Source organism: Haliotis rufescens, unplaced genomic scaffold (assembly GCF_023055435.1).
Source record: "Haliotis rufescens isolate VD_foot unplaced genomic scaffold, xgHalRufe1.0.p SCAF_2, whole genome shotgun sequence".
In the NCBI taxonomy this organism is placed as follows: domain Eukaryota; kingdom Metazoa; phylum Mollusca; class Gastropoda; order Lepetellida; family Haliotidae; genus Haliotis; species Haliotis rufescens.
Genome location: NW_025963890.1, coordinates 43,506,265 through 43,528,981, shown reverse-complemented (window position 1 = coordinate 43,528,981; position 22,717 = coordinate 43,506,265). Strand labels below are relative to the sequence as shown.

At 39.8% G+C, this 22,717-nt stretch overlaps 3 protein-coding genes across 4 annotated transcripts; all 3 read right to left on the bottom strand.

The window, feature by feature from the left end:
- Nucleotides 1-2,396: 2,396 nt before the first annotated feature.
- On the bottom strand, nucleotides 2,397-6,115 carry LOC124153040. The gene is made up of 5 exons (XM_046526149.2): nucleotides 6,070-6,115; nucleotides 4,802-5,228; nucleotides 4,159-4,262; nucleotides 3,676-3,790; nucleotides 2,397-3,328 (listed from the first exon to the last, which is right to left on the bottom strand). The coding sequence occupies exons 1-5, from the start codon at nucleotides 6,113-6,115 to the stop codon at nucleotides 2,701-2,703; spliced, it is 1,320 nt and encodes a 439-aa protein (XP_046382105.2). The 3' UTR covers nucleotides 2,397-2,700.
- Nucleotides 6,116-8,764: 2,649 nt separating this feature from the next.
- LOC124153072 (multiple epidermal growth factor-like domains protein 10) lies at nucleotides 8,765-14,132 on the bottom strand. Of its 2 annotated transcripts, none has more exons than XM_046526208.2 (5): nucleotides 13,879-14,132; nucleotides 12,890-12,972; nucleotides 11,217-12,182; nucleotides 10,092-10,203; nucleotides 8,765-9,436 (listed from the first exon to the last, which is right to left on the bottom strand). In XM_046526208.2, the coding sequence occupies exons 2-5, from the start codon at nucleotides 12,966-12,968 to the stop codon at nucleotides 8,839-8,841; spliced, it is 1,755 nt and encodes a 584-aa protein (XP_046382164.2). In that variant the 5' UTR covers nucleotides 12,969-12,972; nucleotides 13,879-14,132; the 3' UTR covers nucleotides 8,765-8,838. The 2 variants fall into 2 exon arrangements, with proteins under 2 accessions (XP_046382164.2, XP_048255978.1); XM_048400021.1 differs by having other exon boundaries at nucleotides 11,217-12,173.
- Nucleotides 14,133-15,530: 1,398 nt separating this feature from the next.
- On the bottom strand, nucleotides 15,531-20,224 carry LOC124153075 (multiple epidermal growth factor-like domains protein 10). Its single transcript, XM_046526212.2, has 5 exons — nucleotides 20,102-20,224; nucleotides 18,326-18,416; nucleotides 17,316-18,101; nucleotides 16,402-16,516; nucleotides 15,531-16,172 (listed from the first exon to the last, which is right to left on the bottom strand). Exons 1-5 carry the CDS (start codon nucleotides 20,102-20,104, stop codon nucleotides 15,623-15,625), a joined length of 1,545 nt encoding a protein of 514 aa, XP_046382168.2. The 5' UTR covers nucleotides 20,105-20,224; the 3' UTR covers nucleotides 15,531-15,622.
- Between the last annotated feature and the right edge of the window lie 2,493 nt (nucleotides 20,225-22,717).

Genomic DNA, 22,717 nt, shown 5'->3' with positions numbered 1-22,717 from the left:
CGAACTGTGTTTTTGGTCCTGTCCTTTTGCTGTGTATATTCCGTACATTTGCTTATAACGAACTACGGATATAACGAATTAAAATTAGTGGTCCCTTGAGTTCGTTATAACCGTATTTTACTGTATTCTAAAAGCACAAGCTGCATATTATTTCCTTCTGTGGTCGTCACAAACGCTGGCTCATAGTATCCATGATGTATGGTACTATTAATTATTTTCTTGGTTTCTTTAATCATCTGTGCAATAATCCAACTCTTGCGAATTGTTTTCTGAGAGGTGTAAAATACATAATGGACAAGGTTATTGAATTAGGGTTAAAGGCATATAGATGAATGTTAGTTAAATGCTTTACTGTGGATAGGTTAAACATGAGTGTGTCTACAGAAAACACAATTGTACCCCATGAATACAAAAGATATCATAGGCGCGGCATCGCGTGACAACAAAGATGTCTTAGAACCCAGAAGGTACACTGAACGGATGGCGGGTTATTTTTTTCAGGGTCTTTTTTCAGAGAACGGGGATATAATTTTAATGTGAAGCATTACTTCGTTATTGTATACACTGTCAATTGGCGGTTGCATAATATATAATGTCATTGCAAGAGATTAACCAGACCCGTGAAGATCCGGGAGAGAATATGTCTTCAGCAACCCCTGCAACCCGTAAAAGGCGACTATGCTTGTCGTAAGAGGCGACTAACGGGATTGGGCTGTCAGGTTCGCTGACTTGGTTGATGCATGTCATCGTATTCTTATTGCATAGATGGAATCTTATGATGTCAATCACGGGATTGCCTGGTCCAGATTCGATTATTTACAGACATCCGTCATTTGGCTGGAATATTGCTGACTACGGCGTTAAACATCAAACAAACAAATAATGACCATTTTTATGGCATAAAGCATTTTCTAACAGTGATACAGTTAACTCCAGCCTACATGTGACCCGTGAAGATTCCGGGATAGAATAGGTCTTCAGCAACCCATGCTTGCCGTAAAAGGTGACTATGCTTGTCGTAAAAGGCGACGAACGGGATCGGGTGGTCAGGCTCGCCGCCTTGGTTGATACATGTCATCGATCTCAATTGCGTGGATCGATGCTCATGATATTAATCACTGGATTGTCTGGTCCAGACTCGATTATTTACATACCGCCGTCATATAGCTGGAATATTGTTGAGTGCGGCGTTAAACAACAAACCAAACCAAAAGCAAAACAAAGCCAGTGAGTGTTAAAAATGTAAACAGTTTATTGTTTTCCTTGGATTGAATACAATAATTTCCTTAGCTTACGATAACAAGTAAATATGAATACTAGGAAATATTTCAGTTTCCCTTACCTCACGAAACCTCTTGCATAGCAAATATTTATGCCTTCAATGTATGCTTTGACATGACATTTATCATGCATACAAGTGGGTTAGGTTTCAGGTTCTTGTGTGTTATATAATTGCCCCCAATAATAAAACAAACGATTTAGAGAAGAAATAGTAATCATGCAGTTGTCGACATATCACTGAATGTATATTTAATCAATTAGTATGTGTACTTAAAACATGATCCGTAAAGATCCGGATTAGAATAGCTCTTCAACAAACCATGTTTAGAGGCGACTAACGGGAACGGGTGGTCAGGCTCGTATCCCTATTGCTTTAGATCGATGATGTCAATCACTGTATTGTCTGGTCCCGACTCGATTATTTACAGACCGCTGCATAAATCTGAAATATTGCCGAGTGCGGCGTTAAACAACTAAACAACAACTTGAATAATGTTCCCAGCAAATATACACCTGCAAAGGCGACCAAAATAAGTGAACTTGATATGTACCATGTTATTTGTGTTTACCTAAATCATTTTGTCATTAGATGCAATATTGCTGCCAATGTATAAAGTGAAAAATTCATGGAAGAAGCAAGATTGTCCATGATGTTTGCAACTGCATCCTTCTTGGGGTTGTCAGGAATCACTGAGGACATTTTGCAAAGGTGATTACAGCATGGTGATTGTATCAGAAGTGCTTCTATATATGTCGAATCCCGTTGAGCAAACTTCAAACATGAACGAAAGTGGTCGGTCATTTTGTTATACTTCTTAGGCTAAACAGTATGTTCATAACACAAGACCCGTGAAGAGCCGGGGTAGAATAGATCTTCAGCAACCCATGCTTGCCGTAAAAGGCGACTATGCGGTATCGGGTGGTCAGGCTCGCTGACTTGGTTGATGCATGTCATCGATCCCAATTGCGTGGATCGATGCTCATGATATTAATCACTGGATTGTCTGGTCCAGACTCGATTATTTACAGACCGCCGTCATATAGCTGGAATATTGCTGAGTGCGGCGTTAAACAACAAACCAACCAACCAACCAATCATAACACAAATGTTTCAGTGACGGTAGTCCATGTTTTATTCAGACATATAATCATGTGTCATAACATCCTGAATGTAGTTGTAAAGGCACAGGCAAGTGTACAAGTCATTGCGGAAGACAATAATAGAAGAACTCTTCCAGTCATCAAAACAAATCAGGAGGCGAGATCTTAGAATGGAATGATTCAACAGTTCAGATATGTCCGTATTTTGTTTGTGACCCAGGATGATCCATCAACTCTCCAAACAGGAATACCAATATATCTACCATTATTTTTTGTACAAACATCAATAACGTATTCAACAAGGTTTATACATCATTATTAAGGTCTGTTTTCAGGCTGGATGTCAACCTTCCCAGGTGTGAGATATCTCACATACACTTGAGACAAGTCACAGTTTCGCTCTATTAAAATAATTGAATTGGTCTTCCTGATCAATTGTTGTGTGTTTGATGATAGGCAGTTAAGACTAACATTACATCTATTTTGGACCAATGTCTTCCTTGATTCAACCAAGTCGGAAAGTGACGATGACTTCCACAAATACGGTTTTTGGATTGCTCGACCTCCAGACGTAGTATCAAGTGGACCTTCTGCAGTCAGGTTCGACTCTGGATTCATATTCAGTCCACCATGCTTGAAACAGCCGTCCATAGTTTCCTTTTCCCAGTGATGTCTTGTTTTGTCCGAATCAGACTGCACGGCGGCTGGGTCAGTTGACACAGATGGGGACTCTTGACCAGTGGACTTTTGCTTCCTCGTGACGTCGCTTTCATTAACACTGGTCACTGTACATGTTAGTCCATTTAAAGACAAAATGCTTACATACGAATCGGTATCTGTGGCTTTATCGTGTATTTCCCAGTACTTGTGAGCCCAATGACCACTGCCATCGCTCTTCGAGACATCTCTCCCGTCTGTGGCCTCTTCCCCGGACTGGGTGGTCTTTCTGTAAAACAAAAGGTTCACACTCTTAATTGTACAGTTAGATTGGTTATATAACAAAGAGGTATTACCAAGGTTTAGACACAAGTGTGTCGGCTAGCCACAGTGTCAGCCAACTTCTGTCCCCAGTACGTCCCCTACTCTCCTCTTCGTTTGATATTGTGATGGTCATCAGGACGGAGTATGAGTCTCAACGAATGGAGACAAGTCTTTGGACAAGCCTTTTCAACTGTAAGACTGTAAGATGCTTTTAAAACTTAGTTATTATTCGAGGTAGGGAAAGGGTTAGATAACTCTCGATTAACACAAATTTGTATTTGTTAACATTTATCATTAGACATAAATTATTACCTCTTTCGACATCTGGTCTTTCGTCTGGCTAGATTTACCACAACACAGGCTGACCCAATAAGTACAATCACTGCGAGGATTCCCGATACAACTTGTAGGATGTGATATGTGTGTCCTGCATAAAGAACAATATACATGACAGAAACATTATATACATTTTAGTGTAACTTTTCTTGAGCCAGCGAAGACAAAGAGGGTGGAGAGAGAGATTCATACATGGAATTCACAATGCATTATTGACAAAATATTTAAATTTGTACAAAATGTTGGAAATTGTTTCGTCGTCTTTGTAACTAGTTGTTCAGTAATTGATCAACTTTGACAACGACATTCTTAAATATGATTGTAAAATCAGGTATATAATTTATAAGAACATAAACATGAAGCTTATGATGAGTTTCAATAAACATTACTTTGTTATTCCGTATAAACGATCTAATAATAAAGTTTACCATGATATTTGCAATAAAATAAACTAGTTACGTGTCCCACAGGGAGAGTTGTGGCAGTTGTCGCCAATGCACTGGAAGCACTGTCCGTCACAGTAGAGGAACTGGGGTCCGCATCTCAGACACATCTCTTCACTACTGACAGATGAATTTGACAGTTTAGTAACTTCCAACAAATTTAATTTTGTAAACGATAACGTTAAATATAGAACTAAATAAGTTATCATATGACGTATTCCATATGCGTTTCCTTTGCTTTGTTTGTTGGTTAACGCCGCACTCAGCAATATTCCAGCTATATGGCGGCGGTCTGGAAATACTCGAGACCAGACAATACAATGATAGACATCATGAGAATCGATCCACGCAATTGGGATACGATGACATGCATCAATCAAGTCAGCGAGCCTGACCACCCGATCCCGTTAGCGCCTTTTACGTCAAGCATTTTCCATATATATTTTTTTATATTTTATCTTTTGTAGAATGAATGCCGCATATTTGATCAACGATAATATATATATATATATATATATATATACACACATATATATATATATTTATATGTGTGTGTGTGTGTGTGTGTGTGTGTGTGTGTGTGTGTGTGTGTGTGTGTGTGTGTGTGTGTATGAAATACTATTCAAAAGAAGATACAGTTTTATGTACTTATATTGTACCTTCCGTTGTAGCCTGAATCACATTTGTCACACTCCCCTGTGTCTTTATCACATCTACCTCGACAGCTGGAAGGACAAGCTGTCCTACACAGGGGACCGTAGTATCGAGGGTCCTGACAACGTCCCGTACAGTCCTTGCCATAACGTTCACACTGCGAACACGCGGCATCACAGTTCACTCCACAGTTATCTCCCTTCTTGCCGGCCACACATCCCTCTGTACACACAACACGGGTGTCGTCCATCTGACAGCGAGAGTTGACACAGGTGTCTGGACAGTCCTGTTCACAGTGTTTACCATAGAACCTGGAGTCCCGACAGTGTAGACACTCTCCACTGACACAGCGAGGTAGACACACGCCGTCGACACAGGTCACGTTGTTACCGTCACAGTTGGTACAAGGTTTACTCGACGAAACAGCTATTGCTGCAGTGAGAAACATAACTTCATTAGAACTCCAACTCAAAGAATAAGAAACATGTATTCCTTGATATACTCAGTTTATACAACTCCTTCACTCTGATAACAGGGGCGGTGGGGTAGCCTAGTGGTAAAAGCGTCTGTCGTCACGTCGAAATCCCGGGCTCGATTTCCACACGGGTATAATGTGTGAAGCCCATTTCTCACGATCATTCAGTAGTACTAATTTTAAGTTGGTGTTATCCCAAACTCTCTTGTTTCGTTCACGTTGCAGTTACAAATATCCTTCTGGGTTTTGTTGTTTAACGCCGCTCTCAGCAATATTTCAGCTTACATGACAGCGGTCTGTAAATAATCGAGTCTGGACCAGACAATCCAGTGAGTAATATCATGAGCATCGATCCACGCAATTGGGATCAATGACATGCATCAACCAAGTCAGCGAGCCTGACCACCCGATCCCGTTAGTCACCTTTTACGGCAAGCATGGGTTGCTGAAGACCTATTCTACCCCGGATCTTCACGGTTCGAAGGAAATTACAAGACAGGTGTAATGATGAATGTTACGATTTATGTCACAAAACATATTCACGGGTAAGGGAAGGGAAGATGTTATGAAACACTTACCCTTTCTACCAGCAAGGTAGAAATTATCATCTGAGGAATTAAGGGGTATTTTAGATAGGCGACGAGGAGACTCCGGAGAAGTCATCAACTTGCTGTGGCCTTCTTATACCAGCAAACACGGAAGAATAACAGTTTCAGTATTGTAAGGGGTTTGCCGTAAATGCAAAGCAATAAACGAGTCAATCATATCTGGTTTACTTTTTTGCATCAAAGTACTTACCTGTTACGAAAAGCAGCAGCTTCATTATAACCAGCATGGCTGACATGAAGCTTATCTTGTGCACCAGGTCCTGTAAGTGCTACATACGGGCTTATGAAACGGTCGTGAAACTAATGACGAGGAAGATGAAATGAAATTATTTATAAGCCGAGTAGTCTAGATCCATGACGTTGTAATCCGCCAACATCTGTTCACATTCTTGAATTACTGGGGCGTTCGGGTAGCCTAGTGGTTAAAGCGTTCGCTCGTCATGTTCGCCGTGGTATTGCTGGAATATCGCTAAAAGCGGCGTAAAACCATACTCACTCACTCACTCACTCACTTGAATTACTTGTTGCCATATATGTACTTCAGCTTCCAATTATATTCATGGTAGATACAGCTAGCTGTCGTTAATGCTTTGTTCAAGTATTAATTGGTATCTCTATGGTATGTATCGAAAAAATCAATAAAACTATTTTTTTTAAGTTAACATAAAATATAAGGAATGAATACGATAGGCCTACACACAAAACACTTCTTCAAGAAACATATACATACATGTTAAATGAAGGGGTGAAGAAATAATATGGACATCTTGAAACGAGCAATGCCAAGTGCCACGCTCATTTACAAAATCAAGCTGACTTCGTGTACTTTTAAATATGCATACAAGCAACTTTCAACTGTGTGGTAACTAACATTAGACACAAGAATCTTTTTCAATTGATTTCCTGATTTAAAAATAATTTAAGTAAGAGGGTGGACTAACCTCGTCATTACGAAAATAGCCACCGCATGTTTCTGTTTCAATGTTTTCATTCATGTTTCATATTCATACATACATGGTGATTAATCATATACCAGAAAATAAATTCTGTAATCGATGTACATAACACGTGTTAGTGCTGGCCTCAACATCATGTTGTGTGAATAATATTAAGCTAATTATGCAAATCAAAGCCATAAATATATGCATGGTAAGTTTTAAAAGACTGTTCTAAAAAACATCGTGTCCGGTTATTGGGTTAATTTCTTCCCTGTTTCTTGTGTTATTTCACTATGCACTGTTTAAGATACTGAAGTACTTTCGTGAGTTTACTTTGAAATATATAATGGCTACTGAAAAAATTGCAATAAGGTCTTTATCTATATGTGTCACTGATATTCGGGTACATCCCTCGCCATCAGTCATGCAGATAATATACCCGTCTTTCATAGTATTACCCTGTCGCATGGTTTAATTCAGTCTTTGAAAGGCATTCAGAAGTGATTTAATAAGGAAGAGAATTTATGGATGTCAAGTTCTTTATTATGATAATAATTATTTATTATGATCATAATAAAGAAGTTGACATCCATAAGTTCTCTTCATTATGGTTTAATTAAAAAGAACAGTAACTTATAGTAACATGATTAATTCCACGTCAAGGTTCTTTGTAAATTATTCAAAAAATGTTAAAGGACAATTTATTTTTGTCGTGTTTTACTTTTTACATTTATCAGTTACATGTGACATCGGTTAAAACCAGTATGATACCGCTTCTTGGACACTCATGTGTTGTAGTGCATAATAATCGAGAGCAATGTTTCTTCTTTTACAGAAAGTATATATGCAGTGAATATGAAATTCAGTGTGCATATAGAGGTGTATATTATTATATCAAACTTTGCTATAATAATATTCCATTTGTATTACGGATTTTTCTTGCTCAAAGCTTAAGGGCACACTTTCACCGCGGCCATTGGATTACGGTGCATTCGATTTTCATTCTCAGCTCCCTGGCGAGAGTCCAACCCAAGCTGGGCCCGTAAAGATCCAGGGTAGAATAGGTTTTCAGCAACCCATGCTTGGCGAAAGGCGACTAACGGGATCGGGATCGGGAACGGGTGGTCAGGCTCGCTGACTTGGTTAATGCATGTCATCGATCCCGATTGCGTGGATCGATGCTCATGTTATCAATCGCTGGATTGTCTGGTCCAGACTCGATTATTTACAGACCGCCGTCATATAGCTGGAATATTGCTGAGTGCGGCGTTAAACAACAAACAAACAAACAAAACAAAACAAACCCAAGCCGCCGGTTGTCATCCTACCGGGTACCCATTCGCTGCTGGGAAAACATGGGCGTATTTCGAACAAAGCCACCTGTATGCTACATGTGCTTCAATGTGAGGCAGGATAGACACCCATGCAGGCGTCACAGGCGCCGAACACGGTCACCCATCCAACTACTCTCCGCAACCAACGTTGCCTAACTCCGCCTGGTGTGTGACCTGACCACTTTGCACAGAGACTATTAGTGGCAAAATGTTTCTTGTTCTCTTTGCGTGAACTAGCATAGCATGTCGTAGCTATGCAAAGCATTCTGTCACAAGGGAAATATAACGTGATATTTCCACTCCTCTACTCAACCTTTGTGAACGAAGTGTTTCTTGATTGTTTCGCAAATGTAACACCAAAGTTCGTGGTAAAACTGGCAGCATCATTTTTTCTCTTTTTGAGAAAATGTTTTAAACCTTGTTGCCAAGATTCTAGGCAAATATATTGTGTTCTTTCATAAGCCGATATACTAAAGGTGAATGTCACATAGAACGCAATGTTTTGAGATAGGACACAATTCTCTCATACTTATTATCCATGGTATCCATGGTATCCAACGTGGTAAAATTATTAACAAAATGACAAAAAAATTAAATAGTATGTGACGTGATTATATTTTATTTTATAATTATAAGTATACATTTTCAATTGTCTCTCTGTACAATGTAAACGGACACGACCATGGTTTAAGTTTTAAGTTTGGACTTTGGGGTCAGATATTTGACGTTGACTTTGGACATGTCACAGTTTTGCTCTATGAATAGGACCGAATCAGTCTTTTTAATCAACCTTTGGGTGTCAAGTGACATATGACAATAATCAATACCATTTTCACTTTTGGCTGAGGCAAGTATTGGATCGCCTTCAGTGTTCAGAAAAGATACTTTCTCATCAATTGGATACAAGCCATCATCATCATCATCATCATGAATTACAGTAGGACGTGCTTCGCAGTAGGAAGCAGTCATTGTCAATCCTGCCCCAGTGTTAGACCCCTGAAATGTCTCAATATTGAGAGTCCCTGGAACAGATATAGAGTTGGCGTTTTGTTCCTCTATTTTGTTGGACCCCCGTCGTTCATGTTCCGGTTTCTCTGGTCTGCTTTCAGCGCGGGTTGTTCTTGCCAGTGTATGGGGATAACGCGAAGTGGGCCGAGCTACTTCCTCTAAACATTGATCCGAGTTCACGTCCTGTTCATTTATTTCCCAGTATTTGTGTGTCCAGTAATCGCCACAGTTGCATCGACGTGTTGTTTCAGCTCGGCAAGCGGCGGCAGGAACCCGACTGTCAAATACAAACATAGAATGTGTTCAGTACTTGTTTCACAACTGCTTTTCAGTTAGTCACCAGACAAACATATCTAACCAACTGAATACTAGTCAAGGAACGGAATAATATAACGTTGGTTGGTTGGTTGGTTGGTTGTTTAACGCCGCACTCAGCAATATTTCAGCTATATGACGGCGGTCTGTAAATAATCGAGTCTGGACCAGACAATCCAGTGATTAATGTCATGAGCATCGATCCACGCAATTGGGATCGATTACATGCATCAACCAAGTCAGCGAGCCTGACCACCCGATCCCGTTAGTCGCCTTTTACGACAAGCATAGTCACCTTTTAAGGCAAGCATGGGTTGCTGAAGACCTATTCTTCCCCGGAATCTTCACGGGTGGAATAATATAACGATTAAATGGAACATGTATCATTGTAAAACTATACAATGTGATAAATATGTGTATTGAAAGTATGTTCTAAATTTTCCTGACATAATATCTAAAGTGAGATCTCAGAAAAGCGGGTTAGTGATATAAGCAGGGCACTGATATGAACATGTTTAAAGTATAGATTATTTGATGCAGTTGAATCGTTTTAAGTGACACACCGTTTTAATGAGGTAATGATGTTTAAACGATATGACTACAGACCCTATACCTACCTATGGTGGCTTCTATAACGCTTCATTAGCACCGACCCAGCTATAGACAAGCCCAGCAGCACCACCACAGCTACTGCGCCACCAACGACTTTCGTAGTCAGCCTCGGGTCACCTAAAATGATATATATGAATGCATAATCATCGCTAGTTGAAAGTTCAATATAGATTATATATTCAGAAATATTTCGCATCAATTAGAATGACAAACGGAACCATTGCAATTACATTAAAAGCGACAACAACCCCTCCATATTCAATAGAAATCTCTTGTTGGTTGTACGATTCCTACTATATCATTACCATGTGTTTATGAATCTCTATCAAATAGTGGTGATACTAGGTGTTCGCGAAAAGGTGATTGCATCTTGCCCCATCGGTGACACCAGTGACAAACACATGCAAAGGCAAGTCATTTTTTACACCTAAAAAAAACACGGTAACAAACGGCACAAGCCAAAAGCATTTTCGTCACCGATGCGTCCTCCACACGTCCCCAAAAGCCCCACCGAGGCCTCGAATGCCGTAACCCTGATCAAGCATCAAACAACCTCGACAAGAACTAGATGGGCTAGAACTTGTCATGCTTTTCGCAATGTTCTTATTTACCACTATATTACCCCTTATTCTACATAATTTCACTCCTGATCTCACATCAATACGCCGTTGCAGCCATTGCTATAAAAAGATTATATTTCCAATTTGTTTATACCGTTTAATCTTTACTGCCTGTAATACATTCATTTTAACCAAGCATGAATATCATATACCATATACCATTTCTAAAGAGGGGGCACGGGTGGACCAGTCGTCTTAGGCGCCGCGATTCGCTGTGCAGAGTTGCGTCCCTTGGGCACGCCAGAAACCTATGATTGTGGGTTCGAATCCCGGTTCGTCCCAATTATGTTTCTAGGTTTGTCAGCACCATATCCGTGCTCGTGGGTTTCACCGAAGTGGTAAACGTCTTAGACCTGCATCACTTTCGGACTTTCCTCCCACATTAAGCTGACATGCCGTGATATAACTGGAATAATGTTAACAGCGGCGTTAAACCCAACTCACTCACTCACTCACTCATTTCTAAAGAAAATCCAAAGGGGTGTAAACAGTCTCCTGTAATAACTTCACCTGGATTACATGCTCCATTGCTGCACGGAAGCTTACAGTATCTCCCTCTGTAACCAGGGTTACAGTTGATGCAGTCGCCCGTCAGTCTGTAACAGCCGTCCTTGCAGTTGACTGGGCAGTGGTGTTGGCAGGATGCTCCATAGGACTTGCTGTCAGTACACGGTTCCACACACTCATCAGCAAGACGCGTACACTCTGTGCAGTTTACTGGACAGGTAACGTTACAATATGTGCCTCTAAACCCCGGTACACAACCATCACACTCCCCCGTCAACTTCTGGCACCTCTCTCTACAGTTGGATGGGCATGAGAGATTACAATATTGACCGTAATTCCAAATATTCAGGCAAGCTCCGATACACTTATTCCCATGGCGCTCACACGCTGTACATAAGGCTGGGCAATTAATGTTACAGTACTTCCCGCGGTACCCTGTCTGACAAACGTCACAATAGTCCCCACCGTACCAAGGCATGCAGCTGTTACATGCCCCTGTCTCCTGGTGACACCCATCTTTACATCCCGAGGGGCAAACAGTGGTACAGTGCTCCCCCATGTAACCTACAGAACATGGTTTGCATTTCCCTGTGTTTTTATCGCAGCCACTATTACAGTCCTCGGGACATGGTGTTTTACATTTAGGACCAAAATACCGGGGGTTCAAACATGGACCTATACATTCATCCCCTACACAGTGTGTACAAGATGGCGGACAGTCAACACCACAGTTATCTCCCTTCTTGCCAGCCACGCATCCCTCTTTGCAAACAACATGGGAGTTGTTCATCTGACAACGCGCGTTGAGACAGGTGTGTGGACAGAGGGTTTCACACTGTACCCCGTGAAACATGAAATCACGGCACATGAGACACTCTCCAGAGGACGTCACATTGACACAGCGAGGCAGACATATACCGTCAGCACAGGTCACGTTGTTACCGGTGCAGGAGGAGCACACTGAAGAACCTTTCACAAAAAGTGATAAACAATAAACAAAAAATTACTCTTAATAGGTCCATATGCGAAAACAAGGACCCGAGGACCCGACCCCTGAGATCGTCTGACCGGATCGAGACCGACGGCCGGGGTCTCGTCAGACCGACGAATCAGTCGGGTCCGAGGCTCCTTTTTTTCGCATAATGACCTTGTCAAAAGTAATCAGTTGTTTTGTTATACCGAAATTCACTTTCAAATTTATGAAGCCATTAAGCCGTTATCTGTTTCTTTACAGTAACTTAGCTGCAAAGCGGAAAATGGTAGTATACAAGACGCCATCTTGTTTCTAGCAGACGAGTCAATATTCATCACGTGAAGGGTCAATACTGATCATGTGACAAGTCAGACGAGACATGATTTGGAGGTCTACATTGAAATGTATTGTTTCGGCACCTGGTACTTTTTTAATCAATGGAATTGCAACATTCTTAATAGAATCATAACAATGACACTTAGTACATTAGATTATAAACGGTCTCCGTTGAAAATACAACTTTTGAGCTCGGAAACCAGAAATGACTACAAATTGTTTAAGTATATATCGCAATCTGCAATATTTCGAATAGGCAATATGAACAGTATATTTGTATTTGTTTCAGCTTTAAACATTGTTTACTAAAAAGTATTCATGATCGTTACTCTCCATTTATCATAAATTATTGGTGTTAAAAACAAACCTGCTGTGACGGGTACCATGCAGATGGCCGCTACCACACAGAACACCGGGTGTCGCAATATCGAACCGAAAGGCGCCATATTTCTATACAGAAACACAGTAAGACACGTCAAGTAACAGAACTATGACCGTTTTATCAAACAGTTTCATAATAACACTATGATCATGGGATCGAATACCTGTTTGTCCTGTTTAGTTTCCTACCTTTGCCTGTGGGTTTCATAAAAGAGAGGGGCGGTCGGGTAGCCTAGTGGTTAAAGCGTTCGCTCGTCACGCCGAAGACCCGGGTTCGAGTCCCGACATGGGTACAATGTGTGAAGCCCATTTCTGGTGTCCCCCGCCGTGATATCGCTGGAATATTGCTAAAAGCGGCGTAAAACCAAACTCACTCACTCACTCACTCATAAAAGAGGTTACCGTACGTATGCATTCCTTCGTGTTTCCTCTCACGTTAATCTGACTAGCCGTGATATAACTGAAATACTCCCCAAAGCGGCATTAATCCAAACTCACTCACGAGTTCAAAATTTAAAACTTTTCGAAATATATTTTATCATCCCAAATCAAACGCACAAAAGGTTCTGTCACCAAGCAATCAGAAGCTTATTTTCACCATCTTATTCACTGTATTTGTACCTTGAATAAACCCGCAACAAACCTCATGATATTATACATAAGGGGGCACGGGTGGCCCAGTCGTCTAAGGCACCGCGATTCGCTGTACAGAGTTGCGTCCCTTGGGCACGCCAGAAACCTATGATTGTGGGTTCGAATCCCGGTTCGCCCCGATTATGTTTCTAGGTTTGTCAGCTCCATACCCGTGCTCGTGGGTTTCACCGAAGTGGTAAACGTCTGAGACCTGCATCACTTCGGGCTTTCCTCCCACATTAAGCTGACACGCCGTGATATAACTGTAATAATGTTAAAAGCGGCGTGAAACCCAACTCACTCACTCACTCACTATTTTACATAATCCAAAGTTATAATTACCTTCATCAATCTGATGTATCCAAATGGTTACTGGTGATTTCAACTAGTTACGACTGGAAGTGAGCAGCTGTCTTCTTAAGAAACTAGTTGCACGTTATACTGTCCTCCTCCTAACCAACAAAACAAACATTATGAGGAAAGGATAACTGCAACCCTGTCATGCGCTGTCAGGAGAGGCATATGTTCGTTCAAATACACAAATCTTGAAAAAATATTGAAACCGCATGCTTACGCATGTTTTCGACGTGCCTACATGCACATATATGACTCATCTGAACTTTTGTAAAACTATTCTGTCCGTGTGACCTTCGTTGCAAGGAAATCCAAACTGAAACTAATGATGTTATATTTAATGTTCTATTAATGTAATATTATCACGTGAATACACATCAACAATCAATTGCAGGAAGCTTAAATAGCTGTTGTTGTTTTTTTATTATCTTTCAAGATTGATCAAATTAAGTGTCGAAATCATTACATCATTATGTAAACAGTTAATGTGGGATTATTATTAAATGCATTTATATGCTACTTTCCAAAGAGTGAGATGTGATTTTACTCTAAAATAGTGTTCGTGTCAGATGATTGTATTCGGAGGTCTTCCTCGTGTAGTCTGATAAGCAGGGGAAAACATATGCAGTCAATGTGTAAAATGACAGAAATATTAAGGCATTTTATATATTGAGATCACATTTTACACATCAACTGTAACATAAACACTATGGCATGTACATATACCTGTGAGATATACACATATTTTGGTTAAGTATTACATACATGTGTGTGTGTGAGTGTGTGTGTGTGTGTGCACGTCTTATAAAACATGGCGTTCGATGATGCATAAAAATGTATGTCTCACAAGTTTCATTCACTTGTTAAATGTTCAGGTAAATGTGGGCCTCTTGCAAAAATATATCACATGTCATTGTCAAAATTATGGTAGAGCCTCGAATGTAGTTTAAAATATGTACTGTTTAATATTTCAGAATGAAATTAGCGTAGTCGTTTTCAATGCCTTGTCAAAGAAGAACTTGCAACAGTGACTGTTTCGTAAATTACACACTACAATGGAATACTTCCGGTAGTAATGGAGATTATAGGGGAGATGTTTGACATACACAAAAACTGTAGTTTTAATTGATAAGTTGTTTAACGTCTTATCATGTTCGTGTTTGCTTATCCTACATCCAACATACATCAACCTTATCTAAATTTCAAGGGATAAGAAGCATTGGTATTTCCAAATTTGACACATCAGTGACAAAAGTGATGTCCATTGCAATTCCCTATTTTGAATTGTACCATATGTTCCAGTGTATTTTCGGGTGAATAATTTACTTGTCTTTGCATGTATTTATGACACGTTTCACACGTTTGTGATATAGTCGGAATCGTACAATGGACTCTGCTTTTACATATATCACAAACTTAGTACAAAGTATATAAGTAAGAGGAGACTAACGGGATCGAATGGTCAGGCTCAATGATTTGGTTGATGCATGTCATCGTATCCCAATTGCGTAGATCGATGCTCATGATGTCAATCATTGGATTGTCTGGTTCAGACTCGATTATTTACAGACCACCGTCATATAGCTTGAATATTGCTGAATACGAGGTTAAACTACGAACAAAAAAGAAACAGTAAAATTTTGACAAAGATTTATTGCAACGTATGAATATACTCAAAACAAGCATATTATGAAAGAACATCTAAAATGATTCCACGATCCTTTTGACGCAATTATAATGTATTTGAACTGGTGTTAACTTTATCAGGTGTAAGATATTTGACATTGATATTTGCTAAATCAAGATGTTGTTCAATAGCTATTATAGATTCCGTCTTTCTGATAAGGTGCTGAATATGAGGTTGGATGGGATTCTTCATGACTCCGCCCCCTTCCTGATTTGTCCGAGGACCAGAGTTACTGAGTGTCGTACCCATGATGTCCTCCTCTGCTGCACCAGCCACGACACTGTCCACCACGTCCGACTGTGGCGATTCCACAACAAATGGTTCATAAGTCGAATCATGTCCATCCTGGTGTACCACAGCCGCCGGTGACACGTCAGTATTATACGGCATTGGTTTCCTTACTGTGACATTTCCTAGGGGGATATCCTTGGCTTGTTCAGATCGTCTATAGGGTAACGGGAGCACAGGTGAGATGTTTGACCCAGATTCAGAGCCAGATTCCTTGTCATGTATTTCCCAGTATTTGTGGGCCCAGTATTCATTGCTGTCACTCTGACCAAGGTCCTGTGGAATGTCTTGACGGGGAGACATCTCACTATTGAGAAAAAAAGTGCAGTTTAGTAAATAGTCCCCTTAGTGTTGATGAATCATTATTCAAGCACATTATTCTGAAAGTGACATATAATTTAAACACTTTCAATTCTAAAATTTCAGATTCACATTCACAACTGTGTTTGCATATGAGAAAACAAGAAGCTAATATTATGGACGTATTCTAAACATGTATTTGCTATGTGATTATGATAGTACATTAACATTCTTACCCGTGTTGGCATTTGCTCCTGCGTCTGACCAGAATGACCACCGCCAAGATCGTTCCAAGCAACACAGCCATCGCCAGCACTCCAGCTGTCACTTTCAGAGTCAAAATCGTGTTACCTGTAGTAATACAAATATGAGTACACTGTTTATTATGTTCGAAGCGAGGTGTAGCCTAGATATAAATAAAGCTACAAAACCCCTTCCATATCCAATAGAAATATCTGCACAAAGCAGAGTCGACTGTTCCGATCCCTACTATGTCATGAGCAAGTGTTTATGAATCACTATCAAATAATAAAGAAACCAGGTGTTCGAGAAAATGCGAGCGTATCCCGCCCCACCGGTACACGTCACAAACACATGCAAAGACAAGTCAATTGCGAGTCATTAAAGCCTTTCGCCAGTCACGCAGAAAGCCCAGGTTCGATTCCCAACACGGATATAATGTATGCACTTCATTGTAATATTGCCCTCCCTTTTTAATGAAAGGACAAGATGAAATATTTAATTCATCGCACATCTAACGTTTGAAACGTGTTAATAGAAAAAAACGGTTACATGTACATTGTAAATCATATCACACACATGTATACCAATGTAAATAATATTATATCGGAGACAGTGACAGGAGGTACTTTCGTTATATTCTAGTCATTTTGTTTCTTTTTAAAGACATCATTTTATCTTAACTTGTTTGTCAAATCCTCACTAAAACGAAAATTACATTTTAGATAAAATAAAAGTGACAAAACCCCTCTCTTAGTCAATAGAAGGCGATTGTTCGATTCCGACTATATGATGAGCATGTGTTTATGGATCAATATCAAATAGACTTATGTCGATATACTTTTAATAGCTATTAAATAGCATATGAACATGTTTGATGTTTAGGCAAAAGTTCATGTGTACCACCCACCTGAGTCACAGTCACCCTTCTGACAGAGACCGTCCGTACACTGTGTGTAGCCATCGGCACAGAGAATGCATCTCCCTGTCGTCTTGTCGCATCCCGCACAACTTGTAGGGCATTGTATAGAACAGAAAGGGCCGTAGTACAGGCTGTCGGGGCATGGTCCAATGCACTGCCCATTACGTTGCTCACACGGAGTACAGTTGGAGGGACAGGTTTCATTACAGAACGTCCCTGTGTAACCTGTCACACAGCTGCCACACTCACCCTTGTCTTTATCACATACGTCCAGGCAGTGTGGGGGACAAGCAATGTTACAGTACCCCCCACTGTAGCCCACCACACATCCATTACAGTACTCTCCTGTGTAACCGTCCACGCAGCTTTTGCAGCTCCCCGTGTCATTCCTACAGCCATCCAAACAGTTATCAGGACAGGGAGTTTCACATTGTGAACCGTAATACTGGTCGTTTTGACATGGTCCAATACAGGCATCTCCTGTCTGTTCACATTGTGAGCAGGACGAAGGACAAGAAGAGGCACAGTTATCTCCCTTCTTGCCGGCCACACATCCCTCTGTACACACAACACGGGTGTTGTTCATCAGACAGCGAGAGTTGAGACAGGTGTCTGGACAGTCATGTTCACACTGTTTACCATAGAACCTGGAGTCAAGACACTGGAGACACTCTCCAGATGACGTCAAACGGACGCAACGTAGTAGACACACGCCATTTTCACAGGTAACGTTGTTACCGTCACACTCGTTACACAGTGTCGTTGATGTAGGAGCTGTCGTTGCAGTGAGAAAAAGGCAGAGATAACACAGGAAAGAGATGTCAGCACAAAAGAAAACACCTTGCAAAATGGAAAAATAAAATAAATGTAATCAAACTATCTAGCATCCATTTACTCCTTCAAATGAAACACTATTTCACTCCTCGAAACGTTTGAATTAATGAGTCCATGATCTACCAGGCTTCTGACTACATGTGAAACATTATTCCTTTACTAACCTTCAATGGGAAATAACAGCAGAATACATGTCAGCACCACTGAGTTCAGGACCACCGAGAATGTTGTCCTTGATGGCATCACTGAATTTCCCTTCAATGAAAGGAATAATCATGATGTAAGATTGAAACATTACTTTTTAAATAATGCCAAGCACTTAAAATATGCTGTCATCAGCAATCGATGCCACTACATACGCCTAATAGTATTCATTTTAACATAATATATCCAGAAAGCAGAGATCAGATTATCACAGACAAGGCGGTTTTAAAGGGCTAGATTGTTCTAGCAGTTTTTGATAAAGCCTTGATGCACATGAAAAAATCCTTTTTTAAGGATTAGGCATAAATGGGTTGGTAAAGGCCAACTGCAAAAAGCAAACAAAATGCAAAAGAATTCATGTGGGTACTACATTTAATGTTCACAAACAAACATGGCATCGCCTTTGTCAATCTTTGATCGATTGAATTGACCATCGGAGATCTGAACATATTATGAGAATTCTGATTTGCCCTATATTACAACAACAAATTTAAGTTGAAACTGATGTATCACTTACCTTGTAAGCTACTATATCAATGTGCACATTCAAGAAACATCTGTACTGCTTAGGTACCGTGTGTGAAAGATGCGAATACTTTTGTCGACGATATAAAAACAAAACGACAAAGAAGAAGTGTGTTTTGTGATGGTAAATATCCTGTATTAGAAAACAAACTATGTATTTCGCTTTAAGGTTCACCAGATAAAATTACTTGTTTGTGCACTGAGTATTTAAAATTCATTGAGTTAACGTTAAGAACAATAAACAGTAAACAGTATGTTTATAACTCTCCAGACTGTGACGTATTGTCCACAAAACAGTGCTGCATCTTCCTTGTGATTTATTTCAAGATATAACTCCCCGCTTTTCTCAATTGAAATAATAGCACTTCCTGATATGTTAGTGGTAAATATTGTTTCACTCAATTGATGCATGTTTAAGACAAGATTAGAAAGTGCTTTCTGATACATATATACTCTTTATACAATTCAAAACGTTCAAAACGAATAGGAATAGGAATTATCTGCCGAAGCATATTCCATTTGCCATTTATGAAAATTATATGTAAGATCACTGAAAAAAGCGATGACACCAGGTGTATTTGCAATTACTTCTAATATAGAAATATAGACTTTCACTCTCTGACATTCGAGGGCCAGGGTCCCGTTCCACGAAGCTATCTTAACAATACGACTATCATAAGCCTATCTTAAAGTATAGGACTTCGTTTTAGTGATATGGTCGCTTTGTGGAACGGGTCCCTTGTATATCAAGAAATATACCGTATTCGACGTTATCAGCGCCCCTCTCTGATAAGCCCCCACGGCGATATTTGCTAATATATTGACTAGAGAACAATCCCAATTAGCACCCCTTCCGATTGATCAAGGTACAAAAGACTTATTTATTACGCACTCGTGTGTTATATGCACCCTTAATTAAGGGCAATTACATTCTGGAAAAAATATATCTGTCGTATTTAAACATTTCAGGCTGTCAGCATAAACCACAAAATTTATATTTCAACTCTCTTTTTTTCACCAAAATAATACTTAATAAGAGCCCCCTATTTCTAATTTTCAGAGCGCCCTGGGCGCTTATTACGTCGAATACGGTACATCATTTTAACAAATGCCAAACGCCCTTATTACGCATTCTAAGACATTGATGATTGCACTAACATCACGAGAAAGGCAAGCTTGATTAGAAAATGGTTTTAAAGGGGTTTACTTACCATAATTTAATACCAGTTTTTCCTTGTAATAGAGTGAGTCCTTTGCAACTGTCATTCATACAACAGGTCGCTTATGACACTATCTGAATGAATCGCTGGACATTGTCAGTGAAGGCAAGTGTGTCAGCCGGGACAGGTCGAGGTGTAAAGCTGGTTTCCTTTATATAGGGAAGTTAAACGTTTACACCTCAACTGAAACACACATGTTCTATTTAGTACGTCTTATAACGAAGGTATTATTCTCGCTTCGGTTTTCGCTGCATGTGTATCATAAAAGAATTTTATTAAAATATGCATTTTATCAATGTGAAATAGTCTTAGTGTAGGTATTACATGCTGAGATTTTGTTAAACTTATAATGTATAATGTATAATGTTGTGATTGTTGTGATTGAACACATCAAATTTATCCTGGTTTTAAAAGCATGTTATAATATCAGTTTGATTCTGATGAGGACGGAAACATGGCATTGCAGCCAAACCATGAGTTATATATGCATCACCTCTATGGCATTGACATCGGCCTACATTTTATGAAGAATGCATGTTTATTGCCAAGAATGCACATAAATGTGAACACGTTAATGTTCAGTAAGGTTTGTTTCCTTGATTAACTTATACATAATGATTGCGGTAAATCATCTTGAAAACTTGATTCACGAACATGTTTATAATAAAAGAAACTAAAGCAAGAAAAACTACATTATATACATATACATAGTTATTCATACAAATAAGCGGGTTTTATTCTGAAACATCAGCATGAACTTAATGTTAGGGTTACTTAGCTATTTGGTGTATATGCGTGTTTAGTTTTATGGGACATACCTGTGCCAGATGTACGATTTCAATTATAGATGGCATTTACTTTTCTATCCATTTATGACTTAACGGATAACTTAACATTAACGGATACAGTCAGAAGAGGTAAATATACCGTATACATTTAGGTAAAAGGCTGTTATTAGAAGTCGCATTGTTTCGGCATCATGTGGAAATCTCTAAGCCAAAAGTGGCAATATTGTTCTGAATAAGTATTAAAAGAATGTTTAGAGGACACGCGTTGGTTGGTTGGTTTGTTGTTTAACGCCGCACTCAGCAATATTCCAGCTATATGACCGCGGTCTGTAAAATAATCGAGTCTGGACCAGACAATCCAGTGATTGACATCATGAGCATCGATCCACGCAATTGGGATCGATGACATGTTTCAACCAAGTCCGCGAGCCTGACCACCCGATCCCCTTCGTAGCCTCTTACAACAAGCATAGTCGCCTTTTACGGCAAACATGGGTTGCTGAAGACCTATTCTACCCCGGAATCTTCACGGGTCTTAGAGGACACGCGTATGAGGATTTGATTTACACACATTCAAGAACAAACATGGCAATTGGGGTTTAGTGGCACATGTTATATGTTGTGTTTGGTATTCCGGGTTTACGACGGAATATGATACAGAAGTTTCGAGGTCCCCAGTCATGTAAACACAACTTCAGACATGTGACAGAGCACCCAGATATTGAGATCACATAGACACATAGCTGGGTGAATATGACATCACACTGCGACAGTAAAGTTAAGCACTTGTTTGACTTTTCATACCTTAGTGACAGTTTCATAAACCCCGTTGACTAGTTATATAGCCTCGATTCACATAAGAAAATTATCACATTTATAAACGTTTCTGAATAGAGACGTAATCAGAATCCATGTCATCGTATGCATGCTGAATAACTGTCAATATACATATTGACTATAGTAGTAGTCAATAAAGACTGTATCTATCAAATGATGTGTAAGTTCCATATTCGTTGAAGTGTGTCCCGTTATAACATTTATATGTATTGATAAAGTTAAAGTTATTTATCGTCATACATTGCTCGCTAATGCACTGCGGTAATATATACTTCCTTTGGCTGTTTACGACGGGAAACAACTCGACAGCACTATGAAACTTTGACCTGATGCATATATCATATTTATTTTACACAACAGTTTAATAATCATATACCTTTAGACCACATTGTTAATATAGACGCTACGATTTTGATGCATGGCATTGTAGACGGCCCATAAACACTGCACAACAATTCGTCTCTGGTTGGATTATATCATAATAATCCTATCTCAGTTCAGCACACAAGGTACATTAACTCTATACACATTCCTCGTAAATTAAACTATGGAAGGAAAACAAACTTTAGAAGAGCGTGTGCCAATAACATGTCTGTGTTTGACAAGTCATTCATTGAAACAGAACTGCACTTTGAATTTTCAGATACTGCATTTTAGCATTATTATTTCAACCGTAAACCAAAAGCTAGCTATATATCAGGAAAAAAGTTGAGTGAATGAGTGAGTGAGTGAGTGAGTTGGGTTTAACGCCGCTTTTAACAGTATTCCAGTTATATCACGGCGTGTCAGCTTAATGTGGGAGGAAAGCCCGAAGTGATGCAGGTCTCAGACATTTACCACTTCGGTGAAACCAACGAGCACGGGTATGGTGCTGACAAACCTAGAAACATAATCGGGGCGAACCGGGATTCGAACCCACAATCATAGGTTTCTGGCGTGCCCAAGGGACGCAACTCTGCACAGCGAATCGCGGCGCCTTAGA